The 18988-nt window shown below is 38.7% G+C and overlaps 1 protein-coding gene across 1 annotated transcript; it reads left to right on the top strand.

The window, feature by feature from the left end:
* The first annotated feature begins 13090 nt into the window (after positions 1–13090).
* LOC124264609 (techylectin-5B-like) lies at positions 13091–17571 on the top strand. The gene is made up of 3 exons (XM_046699354.1): positions 13091–13395; positions 15582–15684; positions 16916–17571. The coding sequence occupies exons 1-3, from the start codon at positions 13096–13098 to the stop codon at positions 17569–17571; spliced, it is 1059 nt and encodes a 352-aa protein (XP_046555310.1). The 5' UTR covers positions 13091–13095.
* Positions 17572–18988: the final 1417 nt, after the last annotated feature.

Raw genomic sequence — 18988 nt, 5'->3', positions numbered from 1 at the left:
TTTTTATTACGTCAATATCTTTGTATCACATGTATGTATTGAACACGCCAATATGTCTGTATCACATCAATATCTCCTACGTCAATATGTCAGTATCACATATGTGTATCCAACACGTCAATGTGTCTCTATCACATGAGTGGATCCAACACGTCAATATGTCAGTATCACATGTATGTATCCAACACGTCAATATGTCTGTATCACATGTATGTATCTAACATGTCAATATGTCTGTATCACATGTATGTATCCAACACGTCAATATGTCTGTATCACATGTATGTATCCAACATGTCAATATGTTTGTATCACATGTATGTATCCAACACGTCAATAAGTCTGTATCACATGTATGTATCCTACTCGTCAATATGTCTGTATCACATGTATGTATCCAACACGTCAATATGTCTGTATCACATGTAAGGATCCAACACGTCAATATGTCTGTATCACATATATGTATCCCACACGTCAATATGTCTGCATCACATATATGCATCCAACACGTCAATTTGTCTGTATCACATGTATCTATTTAACACGTCAATATGACTGTATCACATATATTTCTCCTACGTCAATATGTCAGCATCACATGTAAGGATCCAACACGTCAATATGTCTGTATCACATATATGTATCCAACACGTCAATATGTCTGTATCACATGTATGTATCCAACATGTCAATATGTCTGTATCACATGTATGTATCCTACTCGTCAATATGTCTGTATCACATATGTGTATCCAACACGTCAATGTGTCTCTATCACATGAGTGGATCCAACACGTCAATATGTCTGTATCACATGTATGTATCCAACACGTCAATATGTCTGTATCACATGTATGTATCCTAATCGTCAATATGTCTGTATCACATGTATGTATCCAACACGTCAATATGTCAGTATCACATGTATGTATCCAACACGTCAATATATCTGTATCACACGTATGTATCCAACATGTCAATATGTCTGTATCACATGTATGTATCCAACATGTCAATATATCTGCATCACATGTATGTATCCAACACGTCAATATGTCTGTATCACATGTATGTATCCAACATGTTAATATGTCTGTATCACATGTATGTATCCAACACGTCAATATGTCTGTATCACATGTATGTATTGAACACGCCAATATGTCTGTATCACATCAATATCTCCTACGTCAATATGTCAGTATCACATATGTGTATCCAACACGTCAATGTGTCTCTATCACATGAGTGGATCCAACACGTCAATATGTCAGTATCACATGTATGTATCCAACACGTCAATATGTCTGTATCACATGTATGTATCTAACATGTCAATATGTCTGTATCACATGTATGTATCCAACACATCAATGTGTCTGTATCACATAAATGTTTCCAACATGTCAATATGTCTGTATCACATGTATGTATCCAACACGTCAATAAGTCTGTATCACATGTATGTATCCTACTCGTCAATATGTCTGTATCACATGTATGTATCCAACACGTCAATATGTCTGTATCACTTGTATGTATCCTACTCGTCAATATGTCTGTATCACATGTATGTATCCAACACGTCAATATGTCTGTATCACATGTATGTATCCTACTCGTCAATATGTCTGTATCACATGTATGTATCTAACATGTCAATATGTCAGTATCACATGTATGTATCCAAAACGTCAATATGTCTGTACCACATGTATGTATCCAACATGTCAATATATCTGTATCACATGTATGTATCCAACACGTCAATATGTCTGTATCACATGTATGTATCCAACATGTCAATATGTCTGTATCACATGTATGTATCCAACACGTCAATATGTCTGTATCATATGGATCTATTTAACACGTCAATATGTCAGTATCACATGTGTGTATCCAACACGCCAATATGACTGTATCACATATATGTATCCCACACGTCAATATGTCTGTATCACACGTATGTATCCTACACATCAATACCTTTGTATCACATGTATGTATCCTACACATCAATATGTCTGTATCACATGCATGTATCCTACACATCAAAATATCTGTATCACATGTATGTATCCTACTCATCAATATGTCTGTATCACATGTATGTATCCTACACATGAATATGTCCACGTGTATATCCTACATCAATATGTATGTCCATGTATGTATCCTGCACACGTCAATATGTCTACATCACATATATGTATCCCTACATCAATATTTCTACATCACATGTATGTATCCTACACGTAAATGTGTAAATATCACATGTATGTATCCTATACATCAATATATCTGTATCACATGTATGTATCCAACACATCAATACATCAGTATCACATGTATGTATCCTACACGTAAATGTGTAACTATCACATGTATGTATCCTACACATCAATATGTCTGTATCATATGTATGTATCATACGAATCAATATGTCTGTATCACATGTATGTATCCCAAACATCAATATGTCTACATCACATGTATGTATCCCTACACATCAATATATACTATATCATATGTGTTGTCCTACACATCAATATGTCTGTATCACATGTGTGTATCCCAAACATCAATGCTCACTATCTGTGTCACATGTATGTATCCAACACATCATCAATGTCTGTATCATATGTATGTATCCTACGAATCCATATGTCTGTATCACATGTATGTATCCTAAACATCAATATGTCTGTATCACATGTATGTATCCTATTGTCCATCCATATAATCTCCATCACATGTATGCATCCTACACATCAATTTATCTGTATCACATGTATGTATCCTACACATCCCTATTGTCGTGTCCCACACATCAATCTTGTCCACCATGTATGTGTCCTACACATCATGTATGTGTCCACTGCATGTCCCCATGTCCATATATCTGTGTCCACATGTATGTATTCCACATGTATGTCTCTGTCCATGTGTGTGTGTGTCATGTGTCCATCCATCCATGTCTGTGTGTCCATCCATGTGTGTGTGTCCATGTATGTCAGTGTGTCATGTCCATGTCCATCCATGTCTGTGTCCCATGTCATGTCCATGTGTGTCTGTGTCCATGTGTGTCTCACATCCATGTTGTCTGTGTCCATGTGTCCTCATCCATGTCTGTGTCCATCCATTGTATGTGTCCATGTGTGTGTGTGTTGTCCATGTGTGTGTCCATGTGTGTGTCCATGTGTCCATGTGTGTCCATGTGTGTATCCTACACGTCAATATGTCACATGTCATCACATGTATGTGTGTCCATGTGTGTCTGTGTGTCTGTGTCCATGTATGTGTCCTTACTCGTCAATGTCTGTGTCCACATGTGTGTATCCTGTCTGTGTCAATGTGTGTCTGTGTCCATGTGTGTGTCCATGTGTCTGTCCATGGTGTCACATGTGTGTGTGTGTCCAATATGTCTGTGTCCATGTGTGTCCAACACGTCAATATGTCTGTGTCATGTGTATCCAACATGTCAATATGTCTGTGTGTCCATGTGTGTGTCCACACTGATCAATATATCTGTATCATGATGTGTGTCCAACACGTCAATAATGTCTGTATCACATGGATGTATCCAACATGTCAATATGTCTGTATCACATGTATGTATCCAACACGTCAATATGTCTGTATCATATGTATGTATTTAACACGTCAATATGTCAGTATGACATGTGTGTATCCAACACGCCAATATGACTGTATCACATATATGTATCCCACACGTCAATATGTCTGTATCACACGTATGTATCCTACACATCAATACCTTTGTATCACATGTATGTATCCTACACATCAATATGTCTGTATCACATGCATGTATCCTACACATCAAAATATCTGTATCACATGTATGTATCCTACTCATCAATATGTCTGTATCACATGTATGTATCCTACACATGAATATGTCTGTATCACATGTATGTATCCTACACATCAATATATCTGTATCACATGTATGTATCCTACACATCAATATGTCTGTATCACATGTATGTATCCTACATCAATGTGTTGTGTATGTATCCTCACATCATCATGTCTGTCACATGCATGTCCTACACACATCAAAATATCTGTATCACATGTGTATCCTACTCATCAATGTCTGTATCACGTGTATGTATCCTACACATCAATTTATCTGTATCACGTGTATGTATCCTACACATCAATATATCTGTATCACATGTATGTATCCTACACATCAATTTATCTGTATCATGTGTGTCATGTCAATATATCTGCATGTGTATGTCCAGCCGTCAATATGTCTGTCATCATGTATGTATCCAATATGTCAATGTCTGTGTCACATCATGTATCCAACACGTCAATATGTGTCATCATGTGATTGAACACGCCAATATGTCTGTATCATCAATATCTCCCAGATCAATATGTCAGTATCACATATGTGTATCCAACACGTCAATGTGTCTCTATCACATGAGTGGATCCAACACGTCAATATGTCAGTATCACATGTATGTATCCTACTTGTCAATATGTCTGTATCACATAAATTTTTCCAACATGTCAATATGTCTGTATCACATGTATGTATCCAACACGTCAATAAGTCTGTATCACATGTATGTATCCTACTCGTCAATATGTCTGTATCACATGTATGTATCCAACACGTCAATATGTCTGTATCACATGTATGTATCCTACTCGTCAATATGTCTGTATCACATGTATGTATCCAACACGTCAATATGTCTGTATCACATGTATGTATCCTACTCGTCAATATGTCTGTATCACATGTATGTATCCAACACGTCAATATGTCTGTATCACATGTATGTATCCAACACGTCAATATGTCTGTATCACATGTATGTATCCAACATGTCAATATGTCTGTATGTCATGTATGTATCCAACACGTCAATATATCTGTATCAAATGTATGTATCCAACACGTCAATATGTCTGTATCACATGGATGTATCCAACATGTCAATATGTCTGTATCACATGTATGTATCCAACACGTCAATATGTCTGTATCATATGTATGTATTTAACACGTCAATATGTCAGTATGACATGTGTGTATCCAACACGCCAATATGACTGTATCACATATATGTATCCCACACGTCAATATGTCTGTATCACACGTATGTATCCTACACATCAATACCTTTGTATCACATGTATGTATCCTACACATCAATATGTCTGTATCACATGCATGTATCCTACACATCAATATATCTGTATCACATATATGTATCCTACACATCAATATGTCAGTATCACATGTACCTACCCTACACATCAATTGATCTGTGTCACATGTATGTATCCTACACATCAATTTATCTGTGTCACATGTATGTATCCTAGACATCAATTTATCTGTATCACATATATGTATCCTACACATCAATATGTCTGTATCATATGTATGTATCATACGAATCAATATGTCTGTATCACATGTATGTATCCTACACGTCAATATGTCTGTAGCACATGTATGTACCCTACACATCAATTTATCTGTATCACATGTATGTATCCCACACCTCAATATGTCTGTATCACATGTACCTACCCTACACATCAATTTGTCTGTGTCACATGTATGTATCCTACACATCAATATATCTGTATCACATGTACCTACCCTACACATCAATTTGTCTGTGTCACATGTATGTATCCTACACATCAATATGTTTGTATCACATGTATGTATCCTACACATCAATATGTCTGCATCATATTTATGTATCCTAAACATCACAATTGCCGGTGATCTATAGCCCGTTGTTTTTATTGTGTACTGTTGTCTGTCGTGATCTATTTTTATGACGGGGTACTAGTTTAAGATAAAGAGCTGAGATAATCTTGTATTTTTACTGTGCTTCGATGACAGGGTTTCCCGTCCTAAGGGCAAATCCGACCTTTGGGCGACAGTACTATAGACTGCGACCTTTGGGCGACATTGTCGTATATTACAAACTTACATTGATTTATTATTCTGCTTGGGTTATATACATTTGAATTTGATAATTAAACATAAAAAGGGGATAAAACCTTGTAAATATATACAAATATAGAATATATTTTTGGTGTCGCCCATACCGTGTCGCCCAAAGGTAAAGTGTACGGCGTACATGTATATTTGCGACCTTTAGGCGACCGTCGCCCAAAGGTCGTATATATATGTCGCCCAATGGTCGCTTATGTAATATACATATATATGTCGCACAATGGTTGCTGTTTAATACTATATACGTGTATACATTTCTGTGGCTGCTTATTTGATACATGTCGCCCATTCGTTGTTTATGTGTTTCAGTGTCTTGCGCGCCGAGAATTTGTTTTCATATGTGTGCATTAAACTGATCGCACATTTCAATGTTTCACATTGATACTACAATCAATGATTAATTTTTTTCTCAAATATGATGCAGTCAAACAAACCAGACTAGTTGGAATAAACACTGAGATTATGATTACTTTATATTTCTAAAATATTATGCTGTAACATACATTTATCATTTTGGCTTTACTTGTTTCCCGCTCAAGCGCCGATGTGCCCTTGCTTTAGATTAGTTTACGTTGTTTAGCACTCATGGTTTGCTATGGCATAAGTTTTGGGGATATGTTAAGCTTAACCAACAACTAAATATCAAATATTCTCATACTCAAACACCGAAAACCTCTATGGGAAATCAACACCCCGATGAAGACAGGCAGATATGTAGTCTTTCTTTCGGGGGTTAAGAAAACGACATCGTATTGCTTCCCCTGAACGAACACGAGAAGACGATTTTGTCAGTAAAGACGTAAAATTTTCAATTAAAATTCATTAAACAATTTTATGTATCTTTTCAGTTCTAATTTGTTTTTGTTAGGCATTGTATTATATGCAGTGATTAGAATTAACGTGTGCATTTGCCTCGTTAACACCGTCGGAAATCGCAATCAGCTGTGCACACTTTTCCCCGCCATCTACCGGTGATTTAGTTAATCGGAGTGATCGGAAAAAATATAGTATCTGAAATTATTATGTTACCATGACAAGTTATATTGTTTCATTTTAATTGCAGGTTTTGCTCTATAACTGAAAAATATATATAATCATAACTAAGGTTATGCGACAGAACTTTGGCGTATTGCTGGATAGTATTTATGCAAGGAACAATTTGACCTGTCACCAATGAGGTTTCGCGCGATCTCGCTATTTCCACAGAGACGACATGTGATCGTCCAGCTACAAGAACTATTACTTTTAGCCAAACGAAATATGTATACGTACCCATTTTCTGCCAAATATACATCATTTCAAGGCGTGAGTAGATGCAATATGATAGTGATTTTTGTGACTAATTCGGACCGAAGTTATAATATCAGTGAGACACAGGATTTCACTGCAGTTGATATAAACATTCTTTTTTGACCTTTTGAGTAAAATAAATAAACTGGATTGCAAAGTCAGATATAAAAAATATGTTTCATGACGAGATAAAGTATCAACATGATTAACTTGCGTAATTAAATATGGATTTGTTGACACTATTTCAAATGACTGACCACGACGAAAAGATCAGCGAAGGTTGATGGAGTCTGGAGTCTGAATACTATCTAAACACAGCCCATTATGAGGCAGTCGGGATTATTCCCGTTCTCTGATCATAAACTGAGGCATACCAGGTGACTCCTGAATAACCTGGGACTCCCACATTGATTTTACCTAATGTCTGGTCTGAATATCACCTAAACACAGCCCATTTTGAGCCAGTCGGGAATATTCCCGTTCTCCTATCATACACTGAGGCACACCAGACGACTCCTGAATAAACTGGGGCTCCGACATAGATATTTGCCTGATGTCTGGTCTGAATAACAATTTAAACACAGCCCATTTTGAGCCAGTCAGGATTATTCCCGTTCTCCTATCATTCACTGAGGCATACCAGCCGACACCTGAATAAACTGGGGCTCCGACATAGATATTTGCCTGATGTCTGGTCTGAATACTATCTAAACACAGCCCATTGTGAGCCAGTCGGGATTATTCCCGCTCTCCTATCATACAATCAGGCATACCAGCCGAATCCTGAATAAACTGGGGCTCCGACATAGATATTTGCCTGATGTCTGGTCTGAATACTCTCTAAACACAGCCCATTGTGAGCCAGTCGGGATTATTCCCGTTCTCCTATCATACAATCAGGCATACCAGCCGAATCCTGAATAAATTGGGGCTCCGACATAGATATTTGCCTGATGTCTGGTCTCTCTGAATATCATTTTAACACAGCGCACTGTGAGCCAGTCGGGATTATTCACGTTCTCTTATCATACATTGAGTCATACCGGACAACTCCTGAATAAGTTGGTGCTCCGACATAGATTTTACCTAATGTCTGGTCTGAATATCACCTAAACACAGCCCATTTTGAGCCAGTCGGGATTATTCCCGTTCTCTTACCATACATTGAGGCATACCAGACGACTCCTGAATAAACCGGGCTCCGACATTGATTTTACCTGATGTCTGGTCTGAATATCACCTACAGACAGACCATTTTGAGCCAGTCGGGATTATTCCGGTTCTCCTATCATACACTGAGGCATACCAGACGTCTCACCACCACCGACAGTACAGGGATTGCATTCCTTTGTTGGTGTCTATAATGCACTCAGTCGTGTCCTCCATGGATATGCAGATCTCCTCCAACCTTTAGACAAGGCCAGGCCACGACCGGAAAACAGTCTAAAGACAAACTTTGCTGGACTGATCTGTACTGTGCATCCAACAAGGCTAAAGCTGCCTTGTCGGACAACAAGACAATCACTATTCCGAGACCAAGTGATACTCTGTGCATCGTCACAGATGCATCATCAAATAATCATGGCTTAGCGTGAACATTACATGCTTGTCGTGATACCAAACCCTTATTGGCCGGCTTCTTCAACGCCAAACTGAAGATTCATCAAGTTGCATGGCTTCCTTGTGAGCTGGAGGCTCTTGCTATCGGATCATCCGTAAAACATTTTTCTCCATTCATCACTGCTTCAACTCAAAAGGCTCAATTACTCACTGATAGCCGTCCTTCAGGCTTACAACAAACTCAACAGAGGTGAGTTTTCTGCAAGCTCTCGAGTCACGACATTTCTGGCAACAATCAGTCGGTACAACGTCTCTGTGAACCACATATCTGGAGGGAACAATATCCCGACAGACTACTGTAGCCGTCACCCGAGTTCATGCTCGGATCAGAGTTGCCATATATGCAGATTCATCCAGGAGGATGCAGAATCAGTTATTCGAAGTTTGAGTGTTAAGGATCATACAGGCTCATCACATAATGGAGTTAGTTAAGATAAACACTGTCAAAACATTTGTAGGAGAAAGTATTGTGCCGTATGTAGTAGTAATCTCATTTTCTAGACTTATACCAAGCACATGGTCTGGGCATTTAGTAGGCCTACTGACACCCTTAATTCATCAGTAGCCTATACTCCCATTTCTGTACACACGTGCCGCGGGATCCCTGTGACGAGTTGTGGAGTCATCGCTACACTTACAGTAACTATAAAAAATCATTGTGAATTCCGTCTACGAATGATGAATTGTGCCAGTGCTTAGTCCAGCCCTTAGTTCATGAGTTCCATGCACAAGAAGGAGCAGGTTGAAGTCCGACGCATTATGAACAGGAGAATTCTCAATTTCAGCTCCAGAACTATCATTTGAATACAATGGACAGTTTGGCACTCATGTCCTGCAATGCACATTTGCAGACCAGACAGTTGCATCCGATAGTGGTGGTTTTTGCGCAATGAGTACATTAAAATAGGTAGTATATGTCGGGTTTCGCCTTTCACAGTTACGTAGATAATTGCTCTGATGAGAAGTAGTTGATTGCAAGTTCAATTATTATAAAAAGTTTTTTCCGCCTCAATGTAAAGACAGGAAAGTCTCTTTTCCAAACACGTGAGGCAACAAGAATGCTTTTTGACACATGAAGTCTGACTGTCCTTGTATCAGTGTCTTCACTTGACGTTTCTCACGTAACGTCCGCGGTCAGGTCATTGTTTTCCATTGTTTTTCGTTGACTTCTCCTGTTTCGAGGGATGCACCCTTGGTGGACTCTCTGAAAAATGACTGCTTCAATATAAACCGTCGCTTGTGTTGTAATTCCCTGATGTGTCCAGGAACTTTTTCCTGCTTCAGAGTGAGTGAGTGAGTTATTATTTAACGTCACATCAGCAATATGTCAGCCATATCGTGACGAGAACACTTTACATTGAAATAGAATATATGATTATAAAACCTGCCGACAAAGGACAGTGAAGCAACTAGAGTATCACAGATATATATGTAAAACTAGTAATTGAAGCTAAAACATTTTAACTATAGGGGACAGCACAATATAAAAATGGGCTATAGATCGCCAACAACTTCCCGCTTCAGAATACAAAAGGGTGTTTGTTTTTTATACAATCGATCTCTTCATCGATAACACATGTTCTCGTGTCAATAGGCATTATTATCACTACTGCAGTCTAGAATTTTAACTTTATTGCTTATTCGATTCACATCATATCTTAGCATAGATATATCATGATTTAGACTAGCTTCCCGAGATTGAATTTCGTGAGCTAGGATTTTCAGACATGCATTTTATATGTTTTTGTATTTGTCTCCAAGAAAATCGATCATCTGACATATATTTTTGTCACATTTTGCTCCTTGACTTTATCAAATATCTCGTGCATACACATTAGTGTTCTGAGGAAACATGACAATGTATCGTTGTCCTTCCCTGTGTAATTCTTAGTTGTGTCCAGAAAGGTGATATCCTTATTGGATCTAGGTTTGTGTTTTGACCTGTGAATATATGACATTTGCAGACAGACCAAATTATCAAGCTGTGCAGCAGATATACATCTGATGCATTTTTCACAGGAATGAGCTTAGCCTCTTCACGTTTTATTTGGGATCCGAAAGGAATGTTTTTTTGCGTCATATTTTGCAACATTTTACAGAGAAGATCTGGTGTGATAGCGAGCTTTTTTCCTCATTTCTGCACACCAATATCAGTTTAACCTTCACACGTATGCCTGTCATGTTGGAAAAACATAGTTATCATGAAGTTCTTTAAGAATACCATATTCCAGCCAGGTTGGCCTCTGTGTAGAGTAAGTTGGCGACGAGTTTACTTCACTCATAGTTTAATAGTTGTGGCTGGTATGAAAAATAGGATTACCTTTAATGCGCCTTTTTCTAGTTTCTCTAATATTTTAATCTGCATAATTGCCAAACAGACAAGATAATTCCCTGGCAAAATGGATATATCAATTGTATTGATTGCATATGGATTTAGAAAATGATGATTCCATTCCATACACGCCAATTTCGTGCAAGCGTTTTCAAGATGTACACGTGAACTCGACGACATTTACAATGAAACGTGTCAGTGTGTTACTCTCCTGGTAGGACAGGCCATGCTTACCCTTTTACGTCGCTTTAGCAATACTCCAGCAAGGTCTCGACGGGGCACACAATGGAATCGGTGTTGCAGTATACCTTTTTGTCTTACATCTGATATCATCGCTATTTGAAAATCAGTGATGACACCAGGTGTTCGGGAAAAGGTTAAAGCATGCCATAATAAAATTTGCCTGAATGTGGAAGAACTTTTTGCTTGACGCTTCACGTGACGGCGGCATGGGAACAAACCTTTTCAACCTGGTGATCAATTAACTGGAAAACCCAGCTAGATTTGGGAATAGCAATTGGTGTACAGAGATTCCAATACTTATAAGGAAAGAAAAACGTTTGGGAAATTGATTTTTTAAACACATTAGGGTCAGTTTTAATGTCTCGGACTAAACGTTTCTTTTGTAGTCGACTCAGCATACGTAAATATGCTACTGAGCTTATGATGAATCTCGAGGACTTCACTCTAACAGCAGAAACATCGACCCAGTTGAGTTAAATATAGAACCTCGGTGCGTATATTTTGCATGTGGTTACATCTGAAAGTATATGGAAACTGTTTACATGAAACTAAGTGAAGGGACTCCAACTCTATCTACCCACCCCTGCCCAGATCGGATGTAGGATGGTTTGTCCGGGTCAGATAAAGTATGTCCTTTTTTATATTGGTCCAGATTGTGATAATTTAACAGATCAAGTCTGGCTTTAGGATGACGTTGTAGATACACTGTTACCAAGTCGGTGTTTTGTTAAAAAATATAGATGAATAATAAAGAAATATTCCTGATGGAATGGTATGGACCCTATAATACTGGTGATACAAAACTGAGGAAATGAAATAAGGTTTACTCAGCTCACCCGCTGACATTTATGTTTTCTTATGTTCACTTCAAACGTATTGGCGTCTCCAACCTATCATTTAGAATCAACGATGGACGCGTGCGCACATACTCATGTATGCACGCGCGCACTCCACAATTACTCTCACACACAGACACACACATTAATTTTAAGGGAGTCTTGGGTTAGCCTAGTGGTTAAAGCGTCCGCTCGTCACGCTGAAGATCCGGGTTCGATTCCCCACATGGGTACAATATGTGAAGCCCATTTCTGGTATTCCCACCGTGATGTTGCTGGAATATTGCAAGAAGCGGTGTAAAACCATACTCACTCACTCACATAACTGTTTATAATAACTGTTATTGATGAAGCAATTTATCACAATAGTACCTTTCCACCTCCTTGACCTGATCAAATATTAGAGAGTGTAGTTTAGTATCGTGGCAACAGACTGAGGCCGAGTGGAATCAATGACACTCATACTGGAAACAGTTTTTCCTGAGTTCTGAGATTTTCTCTGTATGTTTGCCAGCACTTGGAAGTCATGCCCGACTATTCACAGAGTTTCAAAACATATCCTTGGGCTACTAATCCAGAAACAAATCAATTGGAATTGACAGAAGGCAGTCATGGTCACGTGCAAGCACATTGATTTCAAGTTTGGAATATTGATGATGTTCCCTGAAATCACATAGGAAACAGTTAATGACTTGCGCCGTATTAGACACGTTCAGTGCAGCGTCCACATGTCCAGCATGTCTACTTCGGTGATGGCTTTTATCGTTGTGAAGCTTTTGGTTTTAGATTTTCATAGTATTTTAGGGGACCCATCAAGCGGGATGGCTGCCTTTGTACAATATTCCCAATGTTCAGTTTTTCAAACACCTCCACATAGTGGAGGGGTGTACACGGTACGTACAATGACAGGATGTGCCAGGATATGTTCTGAAGACCCGGCGTGTGTGGCTTACAGTGTCTCTGGACCTCTATGCCGGACACACGAGGAGTTGTTTCAGACTGGAGAATGCTACAGTGGAGGCTGGAAACATTATAATGTAAGTGGGAAGCTACACCAGCGACTGAAACACTGTAATGCTGGTAGAATACCATTGCAAATCTTGCAAAACCTACAACGTAAGTCTGGAGACTGAAATTACACTATCTTCAAGATAAACAAATGTACATGCATCATAGGCACTAAATAACTGCGATGAATATATAGCGTATATAGTATCTTATCAGCATAGATCACAGTATCTGTCTTTACTTAGATACAAAATGTTTTGTAGAAAAGACCGCATGAAGCACAGAACAAATGATAATATACCTTTATGTTACCTTTTTGGCTCTTTTGGTTTTCTTTAACACACCCAAAACTATGGAATCCTTGAAGGGACATTGTCGTATTGTTGACCTCTCAGAAACAAAGAGGCAAAATTAACCAAAGCGCGACAATGCGACAACGCGACATTTCAGCCATTTGTCGCATTGTTTTGAATAATAATAGTTTTCTATATATCCAAAGGGCGACAAAGCGACAATTTTCAAGGTCAAAATATGTCGCGTTGTCGTATTGTCGCCCATCTAAGATGTGTAAAAAAAACACTTAAAATGCGCGACACGCGACATCATGAATATGTGGCAAGACAAATTCTTTGCGGTTCTATTCATTGTAATTACTGCACAAAGTGGCCCTGTCATTTTAGGCACTTTGTACATATCTCAAATATCAAGCTAAAATCCAGGGCACATCGGCATCGATGCATCGATGTATTGAGAATCAAGGCATGTCCACAATATACAGGATTCAAATAGACTTGAAAAGTAGACTTCACCACACGTTATTGTCATGAAATACCTTGCTAATTTACCAAGCTCCCTAAGCCTCGAGTAGGGTGAGTGAGTGAGTTGCATAGGTTTCTGGCATTTCAACGGTACGCCACTCTGCCAAGTGAATTCATCCTTTATTTCATACTGATAACAATCCATTTGTATGCCGTTTTTTCCAAGCAGAATATCACGTTCAAAGCCTTTATTACACCGGCAATTCTCAGTCCCAATGGAAGAGTGCGACCTAAGCTGTCTTTGAGGTGCTGATGCTCAAATTACCAACTCATTCCACCTGGTATCCATCCACTGCTGGCTGAACAGAGGCACATTTCGAACAGTTCATCAGCGTGAGACAGGACTGTCTCAAGAAACTCTCTCAGGAGACAAACTGTCGACCATGGCCACCCATTTGAGGACTTGACCTGATGTTTCTGCCGATGTGGCCTGGATTTTACCGCGGCCTTGAACAATATTTCAGTTTTTCACAACCTGTCAGGTTGATATTGGAGAAATGTTCAAAGTGATGAATGTGTATCGTGCTGGGATTCGAACATATGATCATAGATTTCTGGTGCGACTATGAGACGCAACCCTGCACAGCGAATTGCCCAGCCTGAAATGACAGGGCCATCTTTTGCCGTCACTACAATGAATAGAAGAGCAAAGAATTTGTCTTGCTGCTACACGTTTAACTGGCTAAATACACCGACTTTTACAAAATATGAAATAATCTGTAAAACAACAATGAAACACTTGCATTAAGTTCAAGAATATACGACTTCATTTTTACAACCATTGGAGGTAACAAAAGACCACTGAAGTCTCAAATAGAGTATAACTTTCCGCGCATGCGTAGACTAATTGACTTTCTACACATGCGCACGGGTCATCGAAAAGGGCGACAACGCGACAATGCGACATTATGTCGCGTTGTCGCACATTTTAAGGCTTTTTTTTCCCATCTTAGATGGGCCGACAACGCGACATATTTTGACCTTGAAACCTGTCGCCCTTTGGATGAATAGAAAAATATTATTCAAAACAAAACAATGCTCAACTCGCATAGTTAAGATTCATCTGTGTTAATGAGATTAAATATTTGACATATTTATCTCAACATGATAAATCTTTATGGGATTTATAACATAGTAAAGAATTACTTTCGAGAAAAGAATGTCAGTTGTGATAATATCACCCCTGAATGCGTTCACTTATTGTATGTATACAATGGTCAGTATCACCAACAACCTGGCTTATCCACATGAATCGCAAACCATATCAATAATGTACATCGGGCACACATCTTTCATGGTCAGTAATATGTGATCACATTGAAAGGGATATCTGTTCTTCTGCATTTTTATTACCTGATCAAATACTGTATGCTTGATATATGATTCTTCTATTCAAGATTCATAAACGCTGTAAGACTGAGGGCTACACTGGCGTGGCAACACGGAAGTGTAAGTGTTATGGTGGATACGTCGGTGACGACTGTGAGCGACTGATGATCGGTGAGTTGTTTACAGAGAACACACAGTGTTCACTTTTAGTTTGCCTCTAACGTCAAACCGAATCTGTGACAGCAATAATTGAGGCTGATTATTCGATGGCGATGAATATGAACGGCAGATGTGTTTTGTACGATTGAAAACGAAATAAATTTTAGCTATAGGCAGTGATGTTTGAGAAAGTCTGTCTCTATTGTTCCTTCAGAGCCGATGTTTGACGGTGATTCATAATTTCCTCTGCAATATTTGAAATCGTTGCTTTTTTTAAATGCACGCGTTGCGATCAAGGGCGAGTTTCACGTGTAATATGGGTACCCGTATTTAAGCACTTATAAAGTTTAGTTAACTGTTCTTAAGGTTCCTCGTCAAATACAGCGAGTATAATTCTCATTTGTGAGGATTCATTATAGTCCTTTTCCATGATATGATGTTATATCTAATAACTTTTAACAACCGACCCTGCTTGTCCTCAACGCAATATATTGTCGGCTTAAGTGAGTGAGTGAGTTAAGATTTAAAGTCACATCGGCAATATTTCAGCCATATCGTGACTAAAACTAGTTCTTAATTTATAATACATACATACACTATATAAAACCATGTCAACGAAGGACAGTAAAACGACTAGATTATCACAGATTGACTTAAAACTAGCTTGCATATATCTTTAAAAGTAGAACATTATTTCTGGACAATACCATGTAAAATTGGGCTATATATCGCCAACAACTGAAGGTAGATCACCATACTAGGGACCATGGGGACTTACAGTGCCTTTGCTACCTGCATGGACTGTCGGCTTAAAATGAAATCTAATTGTTCAAAGCATTTCAACATTTCGGTCCGACTGTCCAAGTATTCTGTTGAAGAGACTCCTTTCAGAGGAGACACAACACGTCGCTAGGTACATGCGACACTGTTTGGATAGAAGGTATGGCCTTTCATACCTCAGACACCCAATCCAGAAAATATCTTCAAAAGTGTAAAAGTCAGTATTCTTTAACAAAAAGGCCTCCACTAATCGGCGGAACACAACCAAGACATGCCCAGGACGATATATGTTTGACGATTCAGGAAAACAGGTCAATCAACTATTGAAATATAAATTTTCCTGAATAGTTAGAGCTCAGAAAACATGACCAGGAGCTACAGAGCGTTTACTGATATGTAACATATATTAAAGCTGTTAGCTGACATATCCAGAAATAAGTTCATATTCACATTATCTTTTCAGATTGTTCCGAGGGTTATACCAGCGGTCACTATGACGGAGAATATGGTCTGTTTCTAGTTCACCCTGTGTTGTCTCCGGAACCCTTTCGAGTCTGGTGCAGGATGGTGTATGGCGGTAACACATTTATACAGAGACACGAGCATAACTCCACAAGTTTCTACCGTACGTGGCAAGATTACAAAGATGGATTCGGCGATCTGCGTTATGACTTCTGGCTCGGTAATGACAAAATCTCCCACATTGTAAATGGACGTGATCACCAACTTATTTTTAACTACATAGATGTTTTCACCCTTAAATTCAGACAGCAGATATACACTGAATTCAATCTGAACAGGAACAATGATTATCAAATGTCATTTGTCTCAACATGGGGTTCCGCGGACCCTTCGCATCATGGTGGTGATTGTTTGGGCGCATTAAAGGGGCAGTCCTTCTCTACCTTCGACAGAGATAATGATGACAGTCCTCTAAACTGTGCTCAAAAACACAAGTCTGGATTCTGGTTCAAGAGCTGCACCCCCTGTAACCCCAATGGTGTTTGGTCAGAGACTCCGGACAAGAAGAGAGCTGGAGTACCCGAGGAGATGTTCTGGACGCCTGCTTATGGAGATAACCTGATACTCTCTTGTTCGATCTTTTTGACGGCAGATTGATTTGAGGGATACATTTCAGATACGTACCTCCTCGTAAAGTCACTTTTGGGACCGAGTCCAAGGTTCGGGATAGCGTTGTCTCGAATTCGTGATAAGCTAGCAAATATATTGTATTTGTACAGTAATAAGGTCGGGACCAGACAAAGGGTTCGAGGTATCAGTACGTGGCTCGCGCTATCGACTGTATTATAGAAAAGATACGTCAATTACGATGATATGATAGTGTCATTATTCCAGTGTAGTGTTGCATACAAAGAAGCGCATTGATGCAACTTTTGTTTGATTCGTGAAAATGTTCAGTTCAATTTCGCTGATTCACCCACTGGAGTTCGAAATAAAAGATTTATGTTTTTTGCATAAAGATTCCGAGTGTAGACAAGAGGGATGATCTGAACGTTCCAGTAATCAACTTGCTACTGATGGCGAGTAATATTCCTGCAGCTGAGGAACAACTGAGAATGTGATTTCAAAGATCAGCATACAAGCATAGCTATAGCATCTTAGGCCTTAGAAAGGCTTTTACAACGTTTTGACATCGACATATGATGATTCAAGTGAATACTAAACTTATAGTGAATGAGTGAGTTAATATTTAACGTCACATCGGCAATATTTCAGCCATATTATGACGACAAAAAAGTGAGGTACTAAGAATAAACATATGTATATTTATTTAAAAACCTGCCAGCGAAGGACAGTATAACGACTAGAATATCACAATTCGATTAAAACTAGTTTGAGTTCAGTGTAAAATGTTAAATCATTTCAAAACATCACAATATAAAATCGGGCTATAGATCGCCAACAACTGAAGTTATGTAATATCTCTTTTCGCCACAAATGAACTAAATAACCTATAAAATACTACCACCTAAAACCTTTTTTTTATGAACTATTATTTTATAATTTTTATTTGCATTTTATGACATATTAAAATGACCTCACCCGCAACATAATGACATTGTTAAAAATACAACTGGGAAATTGATACATTTTAATTTTAAATCAACCATATGAAATGCCAGGGGATCAAACCCTGAAATTTCATCACTGCTACACACTACCCCCCACGAAGAAATTGGCGTCCCCGCCATCAACCATGACCTTGAATGACTGACAGCAGTACATCAGATACCCTAGGAGGGGAGATGTTCAAAAGTTCCACTCGTTGCCAAATTTTCCAAGAATCTTGCCTTTTCGAGCCACTCTGGTGGACGCACTGCATGTGCCATCACAAAATCGCCACTTGTATGCCATGCAGGTTTGCGTCTCTGTCGTCCGGAACAACGTGGTTCGTTATCGCAAGTGTGATTCTGTACTTCAATTGACACAGTAGCACTGTTTTCATCCAACTCTGTAGTATTTTCTTGAGCATGTTCTTGAGATAATGTCGCAGTTTCTGATTCGATAGCTTCAT

This window comes from Haliotis rubra, unplaced genomic scaffold, assembly GCF_003918875.1.
Source record: "Haliotis rubra isolate DU_JTF1 unplaced genomic scaffold, ASM391887v1 Scf932, whole genome shotgun sequence".
Lineage (NCBI taxonomy): Eukaryota > Metazoa > Mollusca > Gastropoda > Lepetellida > Haliotidae > Haliotis > Haliotis rubra.
This window is presented reverse-complemented; position numbering and strand designations above follow the sequence as displayed.

Bases quoted from the DNA above. Each gene is read 5' to 3' on its own strand.
- LOC124264609 (XM_046699354.1), top strand. From the start codon at position 13,096: ATGTCTACTTCGGTGATGGCTTTTATCGTTGTGAAGCTTTTGGTTTTA. The intron at 13,396-15,581 runs GTAAGTGGGAAG...CTTCTATTCAAG, and splicing joins GAGGCTGGAAACATTATAAT to ATTCATAAACGCTGTAAGAC. The intron at 15,685-16,915 runs GTGAGTTGTTTA...TTATCTTTTCAG, and splicing joins CTGTGAGCGACTGATGATCG to ATTGTTCCGAGGGTTATACC.